The sequence below is a fragment of the Salmo salar genome, chromosome ssa01, assembly GCF_905237065.1.
Source record: "Salmo salar chromosome ssa01, Ssal_v3.1, whole genome shotgun sequence".
Taxonomy (NCBI): domain Eukaryota; kingdom Metazoa; phylum Chordata; class Actinopteri; order Salmoniformes; family Salmonidae; genus Salmo; species Salmo salar.
In genome coordinates this window covers 3,278,038-3,295,537 of record NC_059442.1, presented here as the reverse complement: position 1 = coordinate 3,295,537, position 17,500 = coordinate 3,278,038, and the positions used below count along the sequence as shown (strand labels likewise).

Genomic DNA, 17,500 nt, shown 5'->3' with positions numbered 1-17,500 from the left:
GAATTACTTCATGATACAGTATGTTTTAATTCAAGCCAAGGCAATAACAAACATATTGTCAGATTAATATAGTACAAAGTCATTGTATAGACAACTATTGCTATTGAGAGGTGTCTGTCCCAAACCCCTGACTCCTAAACTACATGTTATATCTACTGAGAGGTGTCTGTCCCAAACCCCTGACTCCTAAACTACATGTTATATCTACTGAGAGGTGTCTGTCCCAAACCCCCGACTCCTAAACTACATGTTATATCTACTGAGAGGTGTCTGTCCCAAACCCCCGACTCCTAAACTACATGTTATATCTACTGAGAGGTGTCTGTCCCAAACCCCTGACTCCTAAACTACATGTTATATCTACTGAGAGGTGTCTGTCCCAAACCCCTGACTCCTAAACTACATGTTATATCTACTGAGAGGTGTCTGTCCCAAACCCCTGACTCCTAAACTACATGTTATATCTACTGAGAGGTGTCTGTCCCAAACCCCTGACTCCTAAACTACATGTTATATCTACTGAGAGGTGTCTGTCCCAAACCCCTGACTCCTAAACTACATGTTATATCTACTGAGAGGTGTCTGTCCCAAACCCCCGACTCCTAAACTACATGTTATATCTACTGAGAGGTGTCTGTCCCAAACCCCCGACTCCTAAACTACATGTTATATCTACTGAGAGGTGTCTGTCCCAAACCCCCGACTCCTAAACTACATGTTATATCTACTGAGAGGTGTCTGTCCCAAACCCCTGACTCCTAAACTACATGTTATATCTACTGAGAGGTGTCTGTCCCAAACCCCTGACTCCTAAACTACATGTTATATCTACTGAGAGGTGTCTGTCCCAAACCCCCGACTCCTAAACTACATGTTATATCTACTGAGAGGTGTCTGTCCCAAACCCCTGACTCCTAAACTACATGTTATATCTACTGAGAGGTGTCTGTCCCAAACCCCTGACTCCTAAACTACATGTTATATCTACTGAGAGGTGTCTGTCCCAAACCCCTGACTCCTAAACTACATGTTATATCTACTGAGAGGTGTCTGTCCCAAACCCCCGACTCCTAAACTACATGTTATATCTACTGAGAGGTGTCTGTCCCAAACCCCTGACTCCTAAACTACATGTTATATCTACTGAGAGGTGTCTGTCCCAAACCCCTGACTCCTAAACTACATGTTATATCTACTGAGAGGTGTCTGTCCCAAACCCCTGACTCCTAAACTACATGTTATATCTACTGAGAGGTGTCTGTCCCAAACCCCCGACTCCTAAACTACATGTTATATCTACTGAGAGGTGTCTGTCCCAAACCCCTGACTCCTAAACTACATGTTATATCTACTGAGAGGTGTCTGTCCCAAACCCCTGACTCCTAAACTACATGTTATATCTACTGAGAGGTGTCTGTCCCAAACCCCTGACTCCTAAACTACATGTTATATCTACTGAGAGGTGTCTGTCCCAAACCCCCGACTCCTAAACTACATGTTATATCTACTGAGAGGTGTCTGTCCCAAACCCCCGACTCCTAAACTACATGTTATATCTACTGAGAGGTGTCTGTCCCAAACCCCCGACTCCTAAACTACATGTTATATCTACTGAGAGGTGTCTGTCCCAAACCCCTGACTCCTAAACTACATGTTATATCTACTGAGAGGTGTCTGTCCCAAACCCCTGACTCCTAAACTACATGTTATATCTACTGAGAGGTGTCTGTCCCAAACCCCTGACTCCTAAACTACATGTTATATCTACTGAGAGGTGTCTGTCCCAAACCCCTGACTCCTAAACTACATGTTATATCTACTGAGAGGTGTCTGTCCCAAACCCCTGACTCCTAAACTACATGTTATATCTACTGAGAGGTGTCTGTCCCAAACCCCTGACTCCTAAACTACATGTTATATCTACTGAGAGGTGTCTGTCCCAAACCCCCGACTCCTAAACTACATGTTATATCTACTGAGAGGTGTCTGTCCCAAACCCCCGACTCCTAAACTACATGTTATATCTACTGAGAGGTGTCTGTCCCAAACCCCCGACTCCTAAACTACATGTTATATCTACTGAGAGGTGTCTGTCCCAAACCCCCGACTCCTAAACTACATGTTATATCTACTGAGAGGTGTCTGTCCCAAACCCCCGACTCCTAAACTACATGTTATATCTACTGAGAGGTGTCTGTCCCAAACCCCCGACTCCTAAACTACATGTTATATCTACTGAGAGGTGTCTGTCCCAAACCCCCGACTCCTAAACTACATGTTATATCTACTGAGAGGTGTCTGTCCCAAACCCCCGACTCCTAAACTACATGTTATATCTACTGAGAGGTGTCTGTCCCGAACCCCTGACTCCTAAACTACATGTTATATCTACTGAGAGGTGTCTGTCCCGAACCCCTGACTCCTAAACTACATGTTATATCTACTGAGAGGTGTCTGTCCCGAACCCCCGACTCCTAAACTACATGTTATATCTACTGAGAGGTGTCTGTCCCAAACCCCCGACTCCTAAACTACATGTTATATCTACTGAGAGGTGTCTGTCCCAAACCCCCGACTCCTAAACTACATGTTATATCTACTGAGAGGTGTCTGTCCCAAACCCCCGACTCCTAAACTACATGTTATATCTACTGAGAGGTGTCTGTCCCAAACCCCCGACTCCTAAACTACATGTTATATCTACTGAGAGGTGTCTGTCCCAAACCCCCGACTCCTAAACTACATGTTATATCTACTGAGAGGTGTCTGTCCCAAACCCCCGACTCCTAAACTACATGTTATATCTACTGAGAGGTGTCTGTCCCAAACCCCCGACTCCTAAACTACATGTTATATCTACTGAGAGGTGTCTGTCCCAAACCCCCGACTCCTAAACTACATGTTATATCTACTGAGAGGTGTCTGTCCCAAACCCCCGACTCCTAAACTACATGTTATATCTACTGAGAGGTGTCTGTCCCAAACCCCCGACTCCTAAACTACATGTTATATCTACTGAGAGGTGTCTGTCCCAAACCCCTGACTCCTAAACTACATGTTATATCTACTGAGAGGTGTCTGTCCCAAACCCCTGACTCCTAAACTACATGTTATATCTACTGAGAGGTGTCTGTCCCAAACCCCTGACTCCTAAACTACATGTTATATCTACTGAGAGGTGTCTGTCCCAAACCCCTGACTCCTAAACTACATGTTATATCTACTGAGAGGTGTCTGTCCCAAACCCCTGACTCCTAAACTACATGTTATATCTACTGAGAGGTGTCTGTCCCAAACCCCTGACTCCTAAACTACATGTTATATCTACTGAGAGGTGTCTGTCCCAAACCCCTGACTCCTAAACTACATGTTATATCTACTGAGAGGTGTCTGTCCCAAACCCCTGACTCCTAAACTACATGTTATATCTACTGAGAGGTGTCTGTCCCAAACCCCTGACTCCTAAACTACATGTTATATCTACTGAGAGGTGTCTGTCCCAAACCCCCGACTCCTAAACTACATGTTATATCTACTGAGAGGTGTCTGTCCCAAACCCCCGACTCCTAAACTACATGTTATATCTACTGAGAGGTGTCTGTCCCAAACCCCCGACTCCTAAACTACATGTTATATCTACTGAGAGGTGTCTGTCCCAAACCCCGACTCCTAAACTACATGTTATATCTACTGAGAGGTGTCTGTCCCAAACCCCCGACTCCTAAACTACATGTTATATCTACTGAGAGGTGTCTGTCCCAAACCCCCGACTCCTAAACTACATGTTATATCTACTGAGAGGTGTCTGTCCCAAACCCCGACTCCTAAACTACATGTTATATCTACTGAGAGGTGTCTGTCCCAAACCCCCGACTCCTAAACTACATGTTATATCTACTGAGAGGTGTCTGTCCCAAACCCCTGACTCCTAAACTACATGTTATATCTACTGAGAGGTGTCTGTCCCAAACCCCTGACTCCTAAACTACATGTTATATCTACTGAGAGGTGTCTGTCCCAAACCCCTGACTCCTAAACTACATGTTATATCTACTGAGAGGTGTCTGTCCCAAACCCCTGACTCCTAAACTACATGTTATATCTACTGAGAGGTGTCTGTCCCAAACCCCTGACTCCTAAACTACATGTTATATCTACTGAGAGGTGTCTGTCCCAAACCCCTGACTCCTAAACTACATGTTATATCTACTGAGAGGTGTCTGTCCCAAACCCCCGACTCCTAAACTACATGTTATATCTACTGAGAGGTGTCTGTCCCAAACCCCCGACTCCTAAACTACATGTTATATCTACTGAGAGGTGTCTGTCCCAAACCCCCGACTCCTAAACTACATGTTATATCTACTGAGAGGTGTCTGTCCCAAACCCCCGACTCCTAAACTACATGTTATATCTACTGAGAGGTGTCTGTCCCAAACCCCCGACTCCTAAACTACATGTTATATCTACTGAGAGGTGTCTGTCCCAAACCCCGACTCCTAAACTACATGTTATATCTACTGAGAGGTGTCTGTCCCAAACCCCCGACTCCTAAACTACATGTTATATCTACTGAGAGGTGTCTGTCCCAAACCCCCGACTCCTAAACTACATGTTATATCTACTGAGAGGTGTCTGTCCCAAACCCCCGACTCCTAAACTACATGTTATATCTACTGAGAGGTGTCTGTCCCAAACCCCCGACTCCTAAACTACATGTTATATCTACTGAGAGGTGTCTGTCCCAAACCCCGACTCCTAAACTACATGTTATATCTACTGAGAGGTGTCTGTCCCAAACCCCTGACTCCTAAACTACATGTTATATCTACTGAGAGGTGTCTGTCCCAAACCCCTGACTCCTAAACTACATGTTATATCTACTGAGAGGTGTCTGTCCCAAACCCCTGACTCCTAAACTACATGTTATATCTACTGAGAGGTGTCTGTCCCAAACCCCTGACTCCTAAACTACATGTTATATCTACTGAGAGGTGTCTGTCCCAAACCCCTGACTCCTAAACTACATGTTATATCTACTGAGAGGTGTCTGTCCCAAACCCCTGACTCCTAAACTACATGTTATATCTACTGAGAGGTGTCTGTCCCAAACCCCTGACTCCTAAACTACATGTTATATCTACTGAGAGGTGTCTGTCCCAAACCCCTGACTCCTAAACTACATGTTATATCTACTGAGAGGTGTCTGTCCCAAACCCCTGACTCCTAAACTACATGTTATATCTACTGAGAGGTGTCTGTCCCAAACCCCGACTCCTAAACTACATGTTATATCTACTGAGAGGTGTCTGTCCCAAACCCCCGACTCCTAAACTACATGTTATATCTACTGAGAGGTGTCTGTCCCAAACCCCCGACTCCTAAACTACATGTTATATCTACTGAGAGGTGTCTGTCCCAAACCCCCGACTCCTAAACTACATGTTATATCTACTGAGAGGTGTCTGTCCCAAACCCCGACTCCTAAACTACATGTTATATCTACTGAGAGGTGTCTGTCCCAAACCCCCGACTCCTAAACTACATGTTATATCTACTGAGAGGTGTCTGTCCCAAACCCCCGACTCCTAAACTACATGTTATATCTACTGAGAGGTGTCTGTCCCAAACCCCCGACTCCTAAACGTCATGTTTGAAAGTATATTTCGTTACTCGCAAAGACCTACTGCTGCTTCATCTGCTGCTTAAACCTCCTGTTAGGAGACTGTGCCAGCTTCGATATCTCTCTGTGTGTGTGTGTGTGTGTGTGTGTGTGTGTGTGTGTGTGTGTGTGTGTGTGTGTGTGTGTGTGTGTGTGTGTGTGTGTGTGTGTGTGTGTACTGTGTACTGTGTGTGTGTGTGTGTGTGTGTGTGTGTGTGTGTGTGAGGTCATATCATTCTCCTGGCTGACTTTAATAAAATGACCCAATCTCTTGTGACAACAGATCCTGGATACATCCCTTGACAAAAGCTCCAGTCTAAATGTCTGAACATGTCCTTCTCTCGGTCTCCCCGTCTGTCTCTTCACGTTCTTTCTCCGCGGTGTTTTTCTGACAGGGTCGACGCACAAGGTCAAAACAACGTAAGACAGAAATAGAGAGAATCAGCTCTTAACATCTTGTAAAGAGACATTTATAGAGAGTGGAGACTGACAGAGAACGGACGGGGGACCTCACAGAGAGCAGGTTTATTGTCAGAACCTCACGGTGGGAGCCGTTTGAAGACTAGAGACTATTTAAACAGGAGGACTGAGAACGAGCAGAGAGACTCACGGTCGGTACTGAAGTCGTCTATCAGTATGATCTCCTGGATCAGAGAGGGAGGGCTCCTCATCAGGACACTGAGAGAAGGCGGGAGACGAGAGGAGAGAAAAAGGCAGCATTAAACACTATATCGGAGGGTCAATTCTTCATTGTGACACAACGGTTCCTTTACCTTTTGATGGTGCGTAGCAGGGTGGAGCGAGCTTCATTGTGGAAGGTGATGATGATGCTCGTAGGAGGAAGGTTAGCGTCGTAATTCACGGAGGCACATCTACAAACAATAAGAAGCAACACTGGTTTAGTAAAGTATTCACAACTACTGTGCATATTGTCCTGTTCACCCTGCACATGAAAGCAGTCGGTCTGTGTTTAGAGCTGTGTATCTCTGATGGCCCGCTCTGAGCCCAGTCGGTCTGTGTTTAGAGCTGTGTGTATCTCTGATGGCCCGCTCTGAGCCCAGTCGGTCTGTGTTTAGAGCTGTGTGTATCTGATGGCCCGCTCTGAGCCCAGTCGGTCTGTGTTTAGAGCTGTGTATCTCTGATGGCCCGCTCTGAGCCCAGTCGGTCTGTGTTTAGAGCTGTGTGTATCTGATGGCCCGCTCTGAGCCCAGTCGGTCTGTGTTTAGAGCTGTGTGTATCTGATGGCCCGCTCTGAGCCCAGTCGGTCTGTGTTTAGTCACCTGTAGTGCCGTGTATCTCTGATGGCCCGCTCTGAGCCCAGTCGGTCGCTCTCGGCCAGGTTGAAGGCGTGGTCTCTGTAAGGGTCGTCTCCCGCCTTCAGCTGTTTCCCCAACAGGTACGCCTTCTCATCGAAGCTCCCAATGAGCTGACCCTGCTGCGGCTCCACCCGCGGGGACTGGGTCACCTGCAGGGGGAAGATCACACAGAGGTCAGGCCGGTCAAAAACACAGGAAGCTGGGGTCAGAAGGAAAGATGGGTTTACCAGTTCGAAGATATCATGGCTCTGTTTAGCAGATGTTTTAGTCTTATTGATGTCAACTCTCATCTCTCACACTGTAGATGTTTGGTAAAGCTATCAACCCTGTTTGAAAATCCACATACTGTCACCGTTTCCATCATCCTCAAAGGTGTGAGACATCCAGTCTAAAGCATGACTCTAATATTATCTGTATGAACTGGAATCAGACTCTAATGTTATCTGTATGAACTGGAATATTTTAACCAAGATATTTCATCATAATGAGTGTTTCCATTCGACTTTAATTGATGGCAGAGGATCACAGAGGATGACAGAGAGAGAGAGACAGAGGACACAGAGGACACAGAGGATGACAGAGAGAGAGAGAGAGAGGACACAGAGGATGACAGAGAGAGAGAGAGGACACAGAGGATGACAGAGAGAGAGAGAGAGAGGACAGAGGATGACAGAGAGAGAGAGACAGAGGACACAGAGGACACAGAGGATGACAGAGAGAGAGACAGAGGACACAGAGGATGACAGAGAGAGAGAGAGAGAGGATACAGAGGATGACAGAGAGAGAGAGAGAGGACACAGAGGATGACAGAGAGAGAGAGACAGAGGACACAGAGGATGACAGAGAGAGAGAGACAGAGGACACAGAGGACACAGAGGATGACAGAGAGAGAGAGACAGAGGACACAGAGGATGACAGAGAGAGAGAGAGAGAGGACACAGAGGATGACAGAGAGAGAGAGACAGAGGACACAGAGGAGGTGTAGGAGTGAGAGGCTGAGAGGAAAATAAAGTGGAAGAGAGGAACGATGACACAGGTGATGAATATTTGAAGGAAAGGGGAGACGTTGTCTGAGGGAAAGAGAGGATGGAATTAAAGAGGAATGGAAAGAGAACAGAGAGAACTGCATTCTTCAGTTCTGTGTTATTAATGGTCTGTCAGGGGAGAGGCTTAAAGCTTAGAGCTCACTCACACACACTCACAATCACACACACGCTCACACACGCGCTCACACACGCGCTCACACACACGCTCACACACACGCTCACACACACTCACAATCACACACACGCTCACACACGCGCTCACACACACGCTCACACACACGCTCACACACACTCACAATCACACACACGCTCACACACGCGCTCACACACACGCTCACACACACGCACGCTCACACACACACACCTAGAGGACAGAAATCTCTCAGATTAATTTATCCAGGTCTGTCAGGCACATTCATGACCTCCCTTTCCATTTCTCAGGAGAAGAGTACAAACTGAGAGAACTTGTGTCCCAAATGGACCCCATATATCCCTACATAGTGCACCAGGGGCTATAGGGCTCTGGTCAAAAGTAGTGCACTATATAGGGAATAAAGGGGGCCATTTGGGACTCCGCTTCTCAGAAGCTGCAGAAAGAACTTGCAATTCTAATCTAGTGAATTATCTGTATGAACTGGAATCTGACTCTGTTATCTGTATGAACTGGAATCTGACTATGTTATCTGTATGAACTGGAATCTGACTCTGTTATCTGTATGAACTGGAATCTGACTCTGTTATCTGTATGAACTGCACTCAAACTGGAATCTTTTAACCCAGATGTTTCATGATAATGAGTGTTTCTATTCGACTTTAATTGATGGCTTTACAGATGACAGAGAGAGAGAGAGACAGAGGACACAGAGGAGGTGTAGGAGTGAGAGGCAAATAAAGTGGAAGAGAGGAACGATGACACAGGGGATGAATATTTGAAGGAAAGGGGGAGACGTTGTCTGAGGGAAAGAGAGGATGGAATTGAAATTTGACCTTCGGCTTCCATTAGAAGGTGCAACTCAATATATGTGATGTCTATAGGGTCTCCTAGATACACAGATGATGGGATGTCTACAGATTTATGGCCAGATTAGTAGATTAGGTGTTTAAACAGGAAGAATGGGTTTCCTCACACAGACAGGCAGGCAGGCAGGCAGGCAGGCAGGCAGGCAGGCAGACAGACAGACAGACAGACAGACAGACAGACAGACAGACAGACAGACAGACAGACAGACAGACAGACAGACAGACAGACAGACAGACAGACAGACAGACAGACAGCTTCATTATGATGTTAAATAGGCCTGCTTCATTATGATGTTCAATAGGCCTGCTTCATTGTGATGTTCAATATGCCTGATTCATTATGTTCAATAGGCCTGCTTCGTTATGATGTTCAATAGGCCTGCTTCGTTATGTTAAATAGACCTGCTTCATTATGATGTTCAATAGGCCTGCTTCATTATGATGTTCAATAGGCCTGCTTCATTACTTTAAATAGGCCTCCTTCATTATGTTAAATAGGCCTGCTTCATTATGTTAAATAGGCCTGCTTCGTTATCATTTTTAATAAGCCTGCTTCATTATGATGTTCAATAGGCCTGCTTCATTATGATGTTAAATAGGCCTGCTTTATTATGATGTTAAATAGGCCTGCTTCGTTATGATGTTCAATAGGCCTGCTTCATTATGATGTTCAATGTGCCTGCTTCATTATGATGTTCAATAGACCTGCTTCATTATGATGTTCAATAGACCTGCTTCATTATGATGTTCAATAGGCCTGCTTCATTATGTGTTAAATAGGCCTGCTTCATTATGATGTTCAATAGGCCTGCTTCATTATGATGTTCAATAGGCCTGCTTCATTACGATGTTAAATAGGCCTCCTTCATTATGCGTTAAATAGGCCTGCTTCATTATGTGTCAATAGACCTGCTTCGTTATCATTTTCAATAGGCCTGCTTCATTATGACGTTCAATAGGCCTGCTTCATTATGATGTTCAATAGGCCTGCTTCATTATGATGTTAAATAGGCCTGCTTCATTATGATGTTCAATAGGCCTGCTTCATTATGATGTTCAATAGACCTGCTTCATTGTGATGTTCAATAGGCCTGCTTCATTATGATGTTCAATAGACCTGCTTCATTATGATGTTCAATAGGCCTGCTTCATTATGATGTTCAATAGGCCTGCTTCATTATGATGTTCAATAGACCTGCTTCATTATGATGTTCAATAGGCCTGCTTCATTATGATGTTCAATAGGCCTGCTTCATTATGATGTTCAATATGCCTGCTTCATTATGATGTTCAATAGGCCTGCTTCATTGTGATGTTCAATAGGCCTGCTTCATTATGTTAAATAGGCCTGCTTCATTATGATGTTCAATAGACCTGCTTCGTTATGATGTTCACTAGGCCTACTTCATTATGACTGCTTCATTATGATGTTCAATAGGCCTGCTTCATTATGACTGCTTCATTATGATGTTCAATAGGCCTGCTTCATTATGACTGCTTCATTATGATGTTCACTAGGCCTGCTTCATTATGACTGCTTCATTATGATGTTCAATAGGCCTGCTTCATTATGACTGCTTCATTATGATGTTCAATAGGCCTGCTTCATTATGACTGCTTCATTATGATGTTCAATAGGCCTGCTATTATAACACTGATCTATAATAAACTTGGTCTCTTGGTCTCATGGTTGTGACTCCCCTGGGGAATCTGGAGCCATCACTACCCAATTACAAGGAGGACTCTTATGACCTCATTTCAATGGCCTGAGACTCACTGCGTTGTCAGAAAGCTCAATACAGCATGGAAGAGGAGGGGGGGTTTGAGCTCAATACAGCATGGAAGAGGAGGGGGGGTTTGAGCTCAATACAGCATGGAAGAGGAGGGGGGGTTGAGCTCAATACAGCATGGAAGAGGAGGGGGGGTCGAGCTCAATACAGCATGGAAGAGGAGGGGGGTTGAGCTCAATACAGCATGGAAGAGGAGGGGGGGTTTGAGCTCAATACAGCATGGAAGAGGAGGGGGGTTGAGCTCAATAAAGCATGGAAGAGGAGGGGGGTTGAGCTCAATACAGCATGGAAGAGGAGGGGGGTTGAGCTCAATACAGCATGGAAGAGGAGGGGGGGTTGAGCTCAATACAGCTTGGAAGAGGAGGGGGGGTTTGAGGTCAATACAGCATGGAAGAGGAGGGGGGGTTGAGCTCAATAAAGCATGGAAGAGGAGGGGGGGTTGAGCTCAATACAGCATGGAAGAGGAGGGGGGGTTTGAGCTCAATACAGCATGGAAGAGGAGGGGGGGTTGAGCTCAATAAAGCATGGAAGAGGAGAGGGAGGGGGGTGTTGCACTCATGGAAAAATAAATATAATGTAATGATGCTCACATAACAAACAAAACTCTAATTACATTACAGCACTGTTCTGATAACATCACTGAGTCTAATTTAATACCATGGTTACTAAAGAAAGAAGCAAAGGAAGGAAGAAGTGAAGAAAGAAAGAGAGAAAGAAAGAGAGAAAGAGAGAGAGAAGAAAAGTAAAAACTGTCTCACTGGTATGTTCCAGCCTTAACGCAAAGGTTCGGGAATTTACCTGTCTCATATCAGCTCACTTGCGCTTAGATGTGAGGGGTGGAAAATATTTGAGGTGTGTCCTTATAAAACATAATCCAAAGTGCTAATTACAGGCAGAACTGATAAGGATATTTAAAACCAACCAAAAACGGGTTTTTATCTGTAACGCAGTTAGTTATGTTATGAATTTCGACAGCGGAAACTCAGCCTATTCAGCCGTGACGCACACTGCCCATATGAACACGGAACAAGAGTAGCCTAATGTGCTTCTGGTGCCTGTATATTTCGTATTTAGAAACATATGTCATTTCCCATTTCGTTTTATTTTTATAAAAACCAAGCATAGCCCCCCTCCTCTCAATTAAAGTTTTTTGTTGTCTGTCCAATGCAATCGCAAAGTAGTCAAGACTGTCGATAAAGGGTTTTGGCTGCTGAGACCACTTGGAAATAAATATTAAATCACCAAAGCTTTATTAAAATATAAAGTTTGAGAGGAGTCAAACAGTGAGCCGACATTCCCTTTTTTTCTGCATTGTAGACTGGCCCACATTATTTTAACCATGCAGGAGGCTGGCCCACATTATTTTAACCATGCAGGAGGCTGGCCCACATTATTTTAACCATGCAGGAGGCTGGCCCACATTATTTTAACCATGCAGGAGGCTGGCCCACATTATTTTAGCCATGCAGGAGGCTGGCCCACATTATTTTAACCATGCAGGAGGCTGGCCCACATTATTTTAACCATGCAGGAGGCTGGCCCACATTATTTTAGCCATGCAGGAGACTGGCCCACATTATTTTAGCCATGCAGGAGACTGGCCCACATTATTTTAGCCATGCAGGAGGCAGACCCACATTATTTTAGCCATGCAGGAGGCTGGCCCACATTATTTTAACCATGCAGGAGACAGGCCCACATTATTTTAGCCATGCAGGAGACAGGCCCACATTATTTTAACCATGCAGGAGGCAGACCCACATTATTTTAACCATGCAGGAGACTGGCCCACATTATTTTAGCCATGCAGGTCCCGTTTTGGACGTGCCGTAAAACCCACTCCAAGATGTCGGTTACGTGTCCGTGACCATCATGAAAAGAGAGATGAAAACCTCGGTGAATTGCAGCGAACCTCATATTTAGAAGTTATCTGTAACCTATTAAAAACTCCTTGTTTTCCGTTTTATATGTTCCTTTAGGCCTACTATAAAGAAGGCTGGTTCAACAGCAATGTCTTTATTATGCCGATTTTATTCTTGTTTTTCATTCAGTTTTATTATAACCAAACGTATTAGAATGATTCACATTCCTGGTATTATGGGGACAACGTCCGTGGCGCGCTTGAAATAAAACTTCTGGAGATGTGTGAATGAGACCTGATCTGTAAAATGGTTCCGATTATGTTCAGGCCTATTGGGGAGCAGTGGAACGGTGAGCGGACATGATCTCTATTCATATAGGATCTTTGTCCAGCTACTGTGGAAAGTTTGGATGTGCGTAAAACTCTCTATCGTCTGCGTTGTTTTAAAATGTTATGCCCACGGGCAGAAATGATGGGGCCTGTAAGTGTGACAGCCTATTTAAAACTAGTTTTTTTTAAATCTTGTTTAGAATTTGATTAGAATTATTTATTCTCTTTTTAGGCCTTATCAATAATGAATTGAATCTTGCTTATTGGTCAATGTTTGGCATGTCCACGCTAAGCCATAATTTAATTTATAGTAGACCAAGCCCTTATATCAGTGTGAATGTTATTGAAGACATGCAATTGCTGAGAACAATGTGGACTGCAAAATGGGTTCAAGTTAACGTATTTAGCAAAGATAGATCTACATTTTGTTATTTCGTTTCTGTAAGCCATTTAACAAACTATAAATGGACTAACATTGGAATTTGAGTTGATTTCACGGCAATACATAAAACACCGCTAATACACTACGTGAAACAACCACGTATTTCGCTATGGAGCACGTTCTGATTGGCCATTGAGGGGCTAAGCGTCGACACAGCCACACATTGTTCATTCATCAAAACCCTGCCCTTTCGCGCTAACGCCAGCAAGTGCACGGATCATTTTGATAGTGAAAATAGTTCAAATATTTCTAAAACACCCTTGAACCTATAGCGCTATCGCCTGGGCATAGATGTACCATCGCGTTAGGTTTGTTTAAAATAGAGCCCCATGTCTGTTTGGGATTCTTGTGGTCAATTTGCAGTATACAAATTATTTATCACCATCTTCTGGCATTCGCTGAAGGTAACATTCGGTTAACGGCGGAAATGTAATTGAGAACTCCTACTATAAAGTCTTCTTAAAATGTTTTAATGATGATGAAGACAGGAATAAAGGCAAGGATACACAGTAACCAGTGATATTTGGTCTAATTCCTTGCCATTAACTGTATCCCAGGGACTCATGATGGGACCATGACATACAGTCATCCTGAATGACGTCAGGAACCCCAGGTTGTGGAGGGCACCCCGTCCACACAGAGACAGCAGGTTGTGGAGGGCACCCCGTCCACACAGAGACAGCAGGTTGTGGAGGGCACCCCGTCCACACAGAGACAGCAGGTTGTGGAGGGCACCCCGTCCACACAGAGACAGCAGGTTGTGGAGGGCACCCCGTCCACACAGAGACAGCAGGTTGTGGAGGGCACCCCGTCCACACAGAGACAGCAGGTTGTGGAGGGCACCACGTCCACACAGAGACAGCAGGTTGTGGAGGGCACCCCGTCCACACAGAGACAGCAGGTTGTGGAGGGCACCACGTCCACACAGAGACAGCAGGTTGTGGAGGGCACCCCGTCCACACAGAGACAGCAGGTTGTGGAGGGCACCCCGTCCACACAGAGACAGCAGGTTGTGGAGGGCACCCCGTCCACACAGAGACAGCAGGTTGTGGAGGGCACCACGTCCACACAGAGACAGCAGGTTGTGGAGGGCACCCCGTCCACACAGAGACAGCAGGTTGTGGAGGGCACCACGTCCACACAGAGACAGCAGGTTGTGGAGGGCACCACGTCCACACAGAGACAGCAGGTTGTGGAGGGCACCCCGTCCACACAGAGACAGCAGGTTGTGGAGGGCACCCCGTCCACACAGAGACAGCAGGTTGTGGAGGGCACCCCGTCCACACAGAGACAGCAGGTTGTGGAGGGCACCACGTCCACACAGAGACAGCAGGTTGTGGAGGGCACCCCGTCCACACAGAGACAGCATGGAGAGCCTGGTGTTCCATTCTAGATTCTAGACACACTAACGGAATGTTCAGGATTGGGTGTGTTACATTTTTTTTGTGGTTTTTTAGTCATTTAGCAGACACTCTTACCCAGAGCAACTTACAGTAGTGAATGCATACATTTCATTTCATGCATTTAAAAAAATTAAAAAAAATTCTACTGGCCTCCTGTGGGAATTGAACCCACAACCCTGGCATTGCAAACACCATGCTGGCATTGCAAACACCATGCTCTACCAACTGAGCCACAGGGAAGACTTGGTGTTTGGTGTTAGGGTTACGATTTGGGGTTAAGGTTAGGCCTATTTCCTAGACATCCATAGCCAGAGGGATAGTTGCTTGTGAACAAATCCTGGAATGCACCTTGGAAACCACCTAACGTTAATGTAACTTGGAATATTGCAGTTCGCCCCTACAATTGTTTTTATTGATGGGCCCAGCCACTCTTTGATGGTGCTCTGCATGTGCAATTAACAGCAGATGTTTTCCACTCAAGTCATTGTAAAACAAAAACTTAGATGTGATTGTGCTATTGTTTTTTTTACTACGGTTAGGTCTACAAAACACTGAGATCATAGAACATAGTACCATGTGTTTGCTTCATGGTTTACCTCATCTGGGAAACTAGTACCTCTCAACCTGTTCCCTTTCTCCATATAGAGACTGGATATAGCCTGTTCCCTTTCTCCATATAGAGACTGGATATAGCCTGTTCCCTTTCTCCATATGGAGACTGGATATAGCCTGTTCCCTTTCTCCATATAGAGACTGGATATAGCCTGTTCCCTTTCTCCATATGGAGACTGGATATAGCCTGTTCCCTTTCTCCATATGGAGACTGGATATAGCCTGTTCCCTTTCTCCATATAGAGACTGGATATAGCCTATTCCCTTTCTCCATATGGAGACTGGATATAGCCTGTTCCCTTTCTCCATATGGAGACTGGATATAGCCTGTTCCCTTTCTCCATATAGAGACTGGATATAGCCTGTTCCCTTTCTCCATATGGAGACTGGATATAGCCTGTTCCCTTTCTCCATATAGAGACTGGATATAGCCTGTTCCCTTTCTCCATATGGAGACTGGATATAGCCTGTTCCCTTTCTCCATATAGAGACTGGATATAGCCTGTTCCCTTTCTCCATATAGAGACTGGATATAGCCTGTTCCCTTTCTCCATATGGAGACTGGATATAGCCTGTTCCCTTTCTCCATATGGAGACTGGATATAGCCTGTTCCCTTTCTCCATATGGAGACTGGATATAGCCTGTTCCCTTTCTCCATATGGAGACTGGATATAGCCTGTTCCCTTTCTCCATATGGAGACTGGATATAGCCTGTTCCCTTTCTCCATATAGAGACTGGATATAGCCTGTTCCCTTTCTCCATATAGAGACTGGATATAGCCTGTTCCCTTTCTCCATATAGAGACTGGATATAGCCTGTTCCCTTTCTCCATATAGAGACTGGATATAGCCTGTTCCCTTTCTCCATATGGAGAAATCTTGTTTAAATTTGTCACGTTGTGTGACAAATGCAAACAGGATTGATATGGTACCAGTACAATACTACTGTGTGTGTATATTGCTTTGAATGGATGATGCCATGCTTTTTTCCCTTTTGTTTGAGAAGATTAATAGTTTAAAGGCCATTGGCTATAAAGCCCTAGAACTTGGAATTCCACTGTAACATTGACTACAAAAGAAGACCATAGTCTTAGTTTTTATAGCCTGTAGTGCGGCCTATTGACTTTACGGTTGTATAGGCCTTCACCCATAACCTCTTCATATTTTCTCCAGTCACAATGAGAAGCATTGGCACCTGTGAGAGGGCTATTTTGGAGGACTAGGGGCCACATCAACACGTGGGTATTTCTTCCAATGCCTGAGCCACTAAGCACAGCTGACTGGATTTCATTAATCTAGTAAATAAAAACTATTCCAAGGTAAGTGTTCCAGTTTCTTGGCGCATTCGTCCTGAACTCTTTTACTAGTGTTTTACAGCTCCGTCATGAACCTGTTATAAAAATGCAATGTTACATTCATATTTATTTTTTTAATTTTTTAAAAATGTCTGTCGGGAATTATAGACCGTGAAAATAAATGTCATTATTTTCCTAAAGGTCATAAGAGGCCTAATAAGAGTCTACTAGACATTGACCTGAGTAGATGATATGGAAACGGACAATAAAATCCTAAAATAGTTTTTTTTTCAGGAGGGCAGGTTTGGGTAAGTTACTTTCTAAATGTAATCCGTTACTCCCTAACTCAACAGGTGGGTCTATAGTTTTCCTTGCAGTTAACTAACAAGGCCTAATTTAATACAACTCAAAATATGTCAAGAATTCAAAAAATGGCATGTCCACGATCACATAGAGCAGTGATTTTCCATGCACCACTAGACCCACACAGCGATAAGACCAGCGGGGGAAAAATACATATATCGCATCAAGACAAAGAAATAAACGCCAAAGAAACGAGAAATATCATCCATCCTTGTTCATGAACCGTCTGTAAAGGCTACAGACCTACATTTGTCCTCCACCCTATATATGCCATATTTGTATCTACATGTTCAATGGGTCTCGGTTTATATTGCAGAGAATAGATTCTGTAGATTCTACAACACAGTCGTAGCTGTTGT

At 44.7% G+C, this 17,500-nt stretch overlaps 1 protein-coding gene across 1 annotated transcript in view; it reads right to left on the bottom strand.

The window, feature by feature from the left end:
* LOC106571075 (polypeptide N-acetylgalactosaminyltransferase 16) overlaps window positions 1-17,500 on the bottom strand; it is a 56,446-nt gene that overhangs the window by 37,892 nt on the left and 1,054 nt on the right. Inside the window, exons 2-4 of the mRNA XM_045705798.1 lie at window positions 6,943-7,127; window positions 6,436-6,534; window positions 6,273-6,340 (exon numbers count right to left, since the gene is read on the bottom strand). Of these exons, the coding sequence (XP_045561754.1) occupies window positions 6,273-6,340; window positions 6,436-6,534; window positions 6,943-7,127 (352 nt within the window). The remainder of the gene's footprint in view (window positions 1-6,272; window positions 6,341-6,435; window positions 6,535-6,942; window positions 7,128-17,500) is intronic.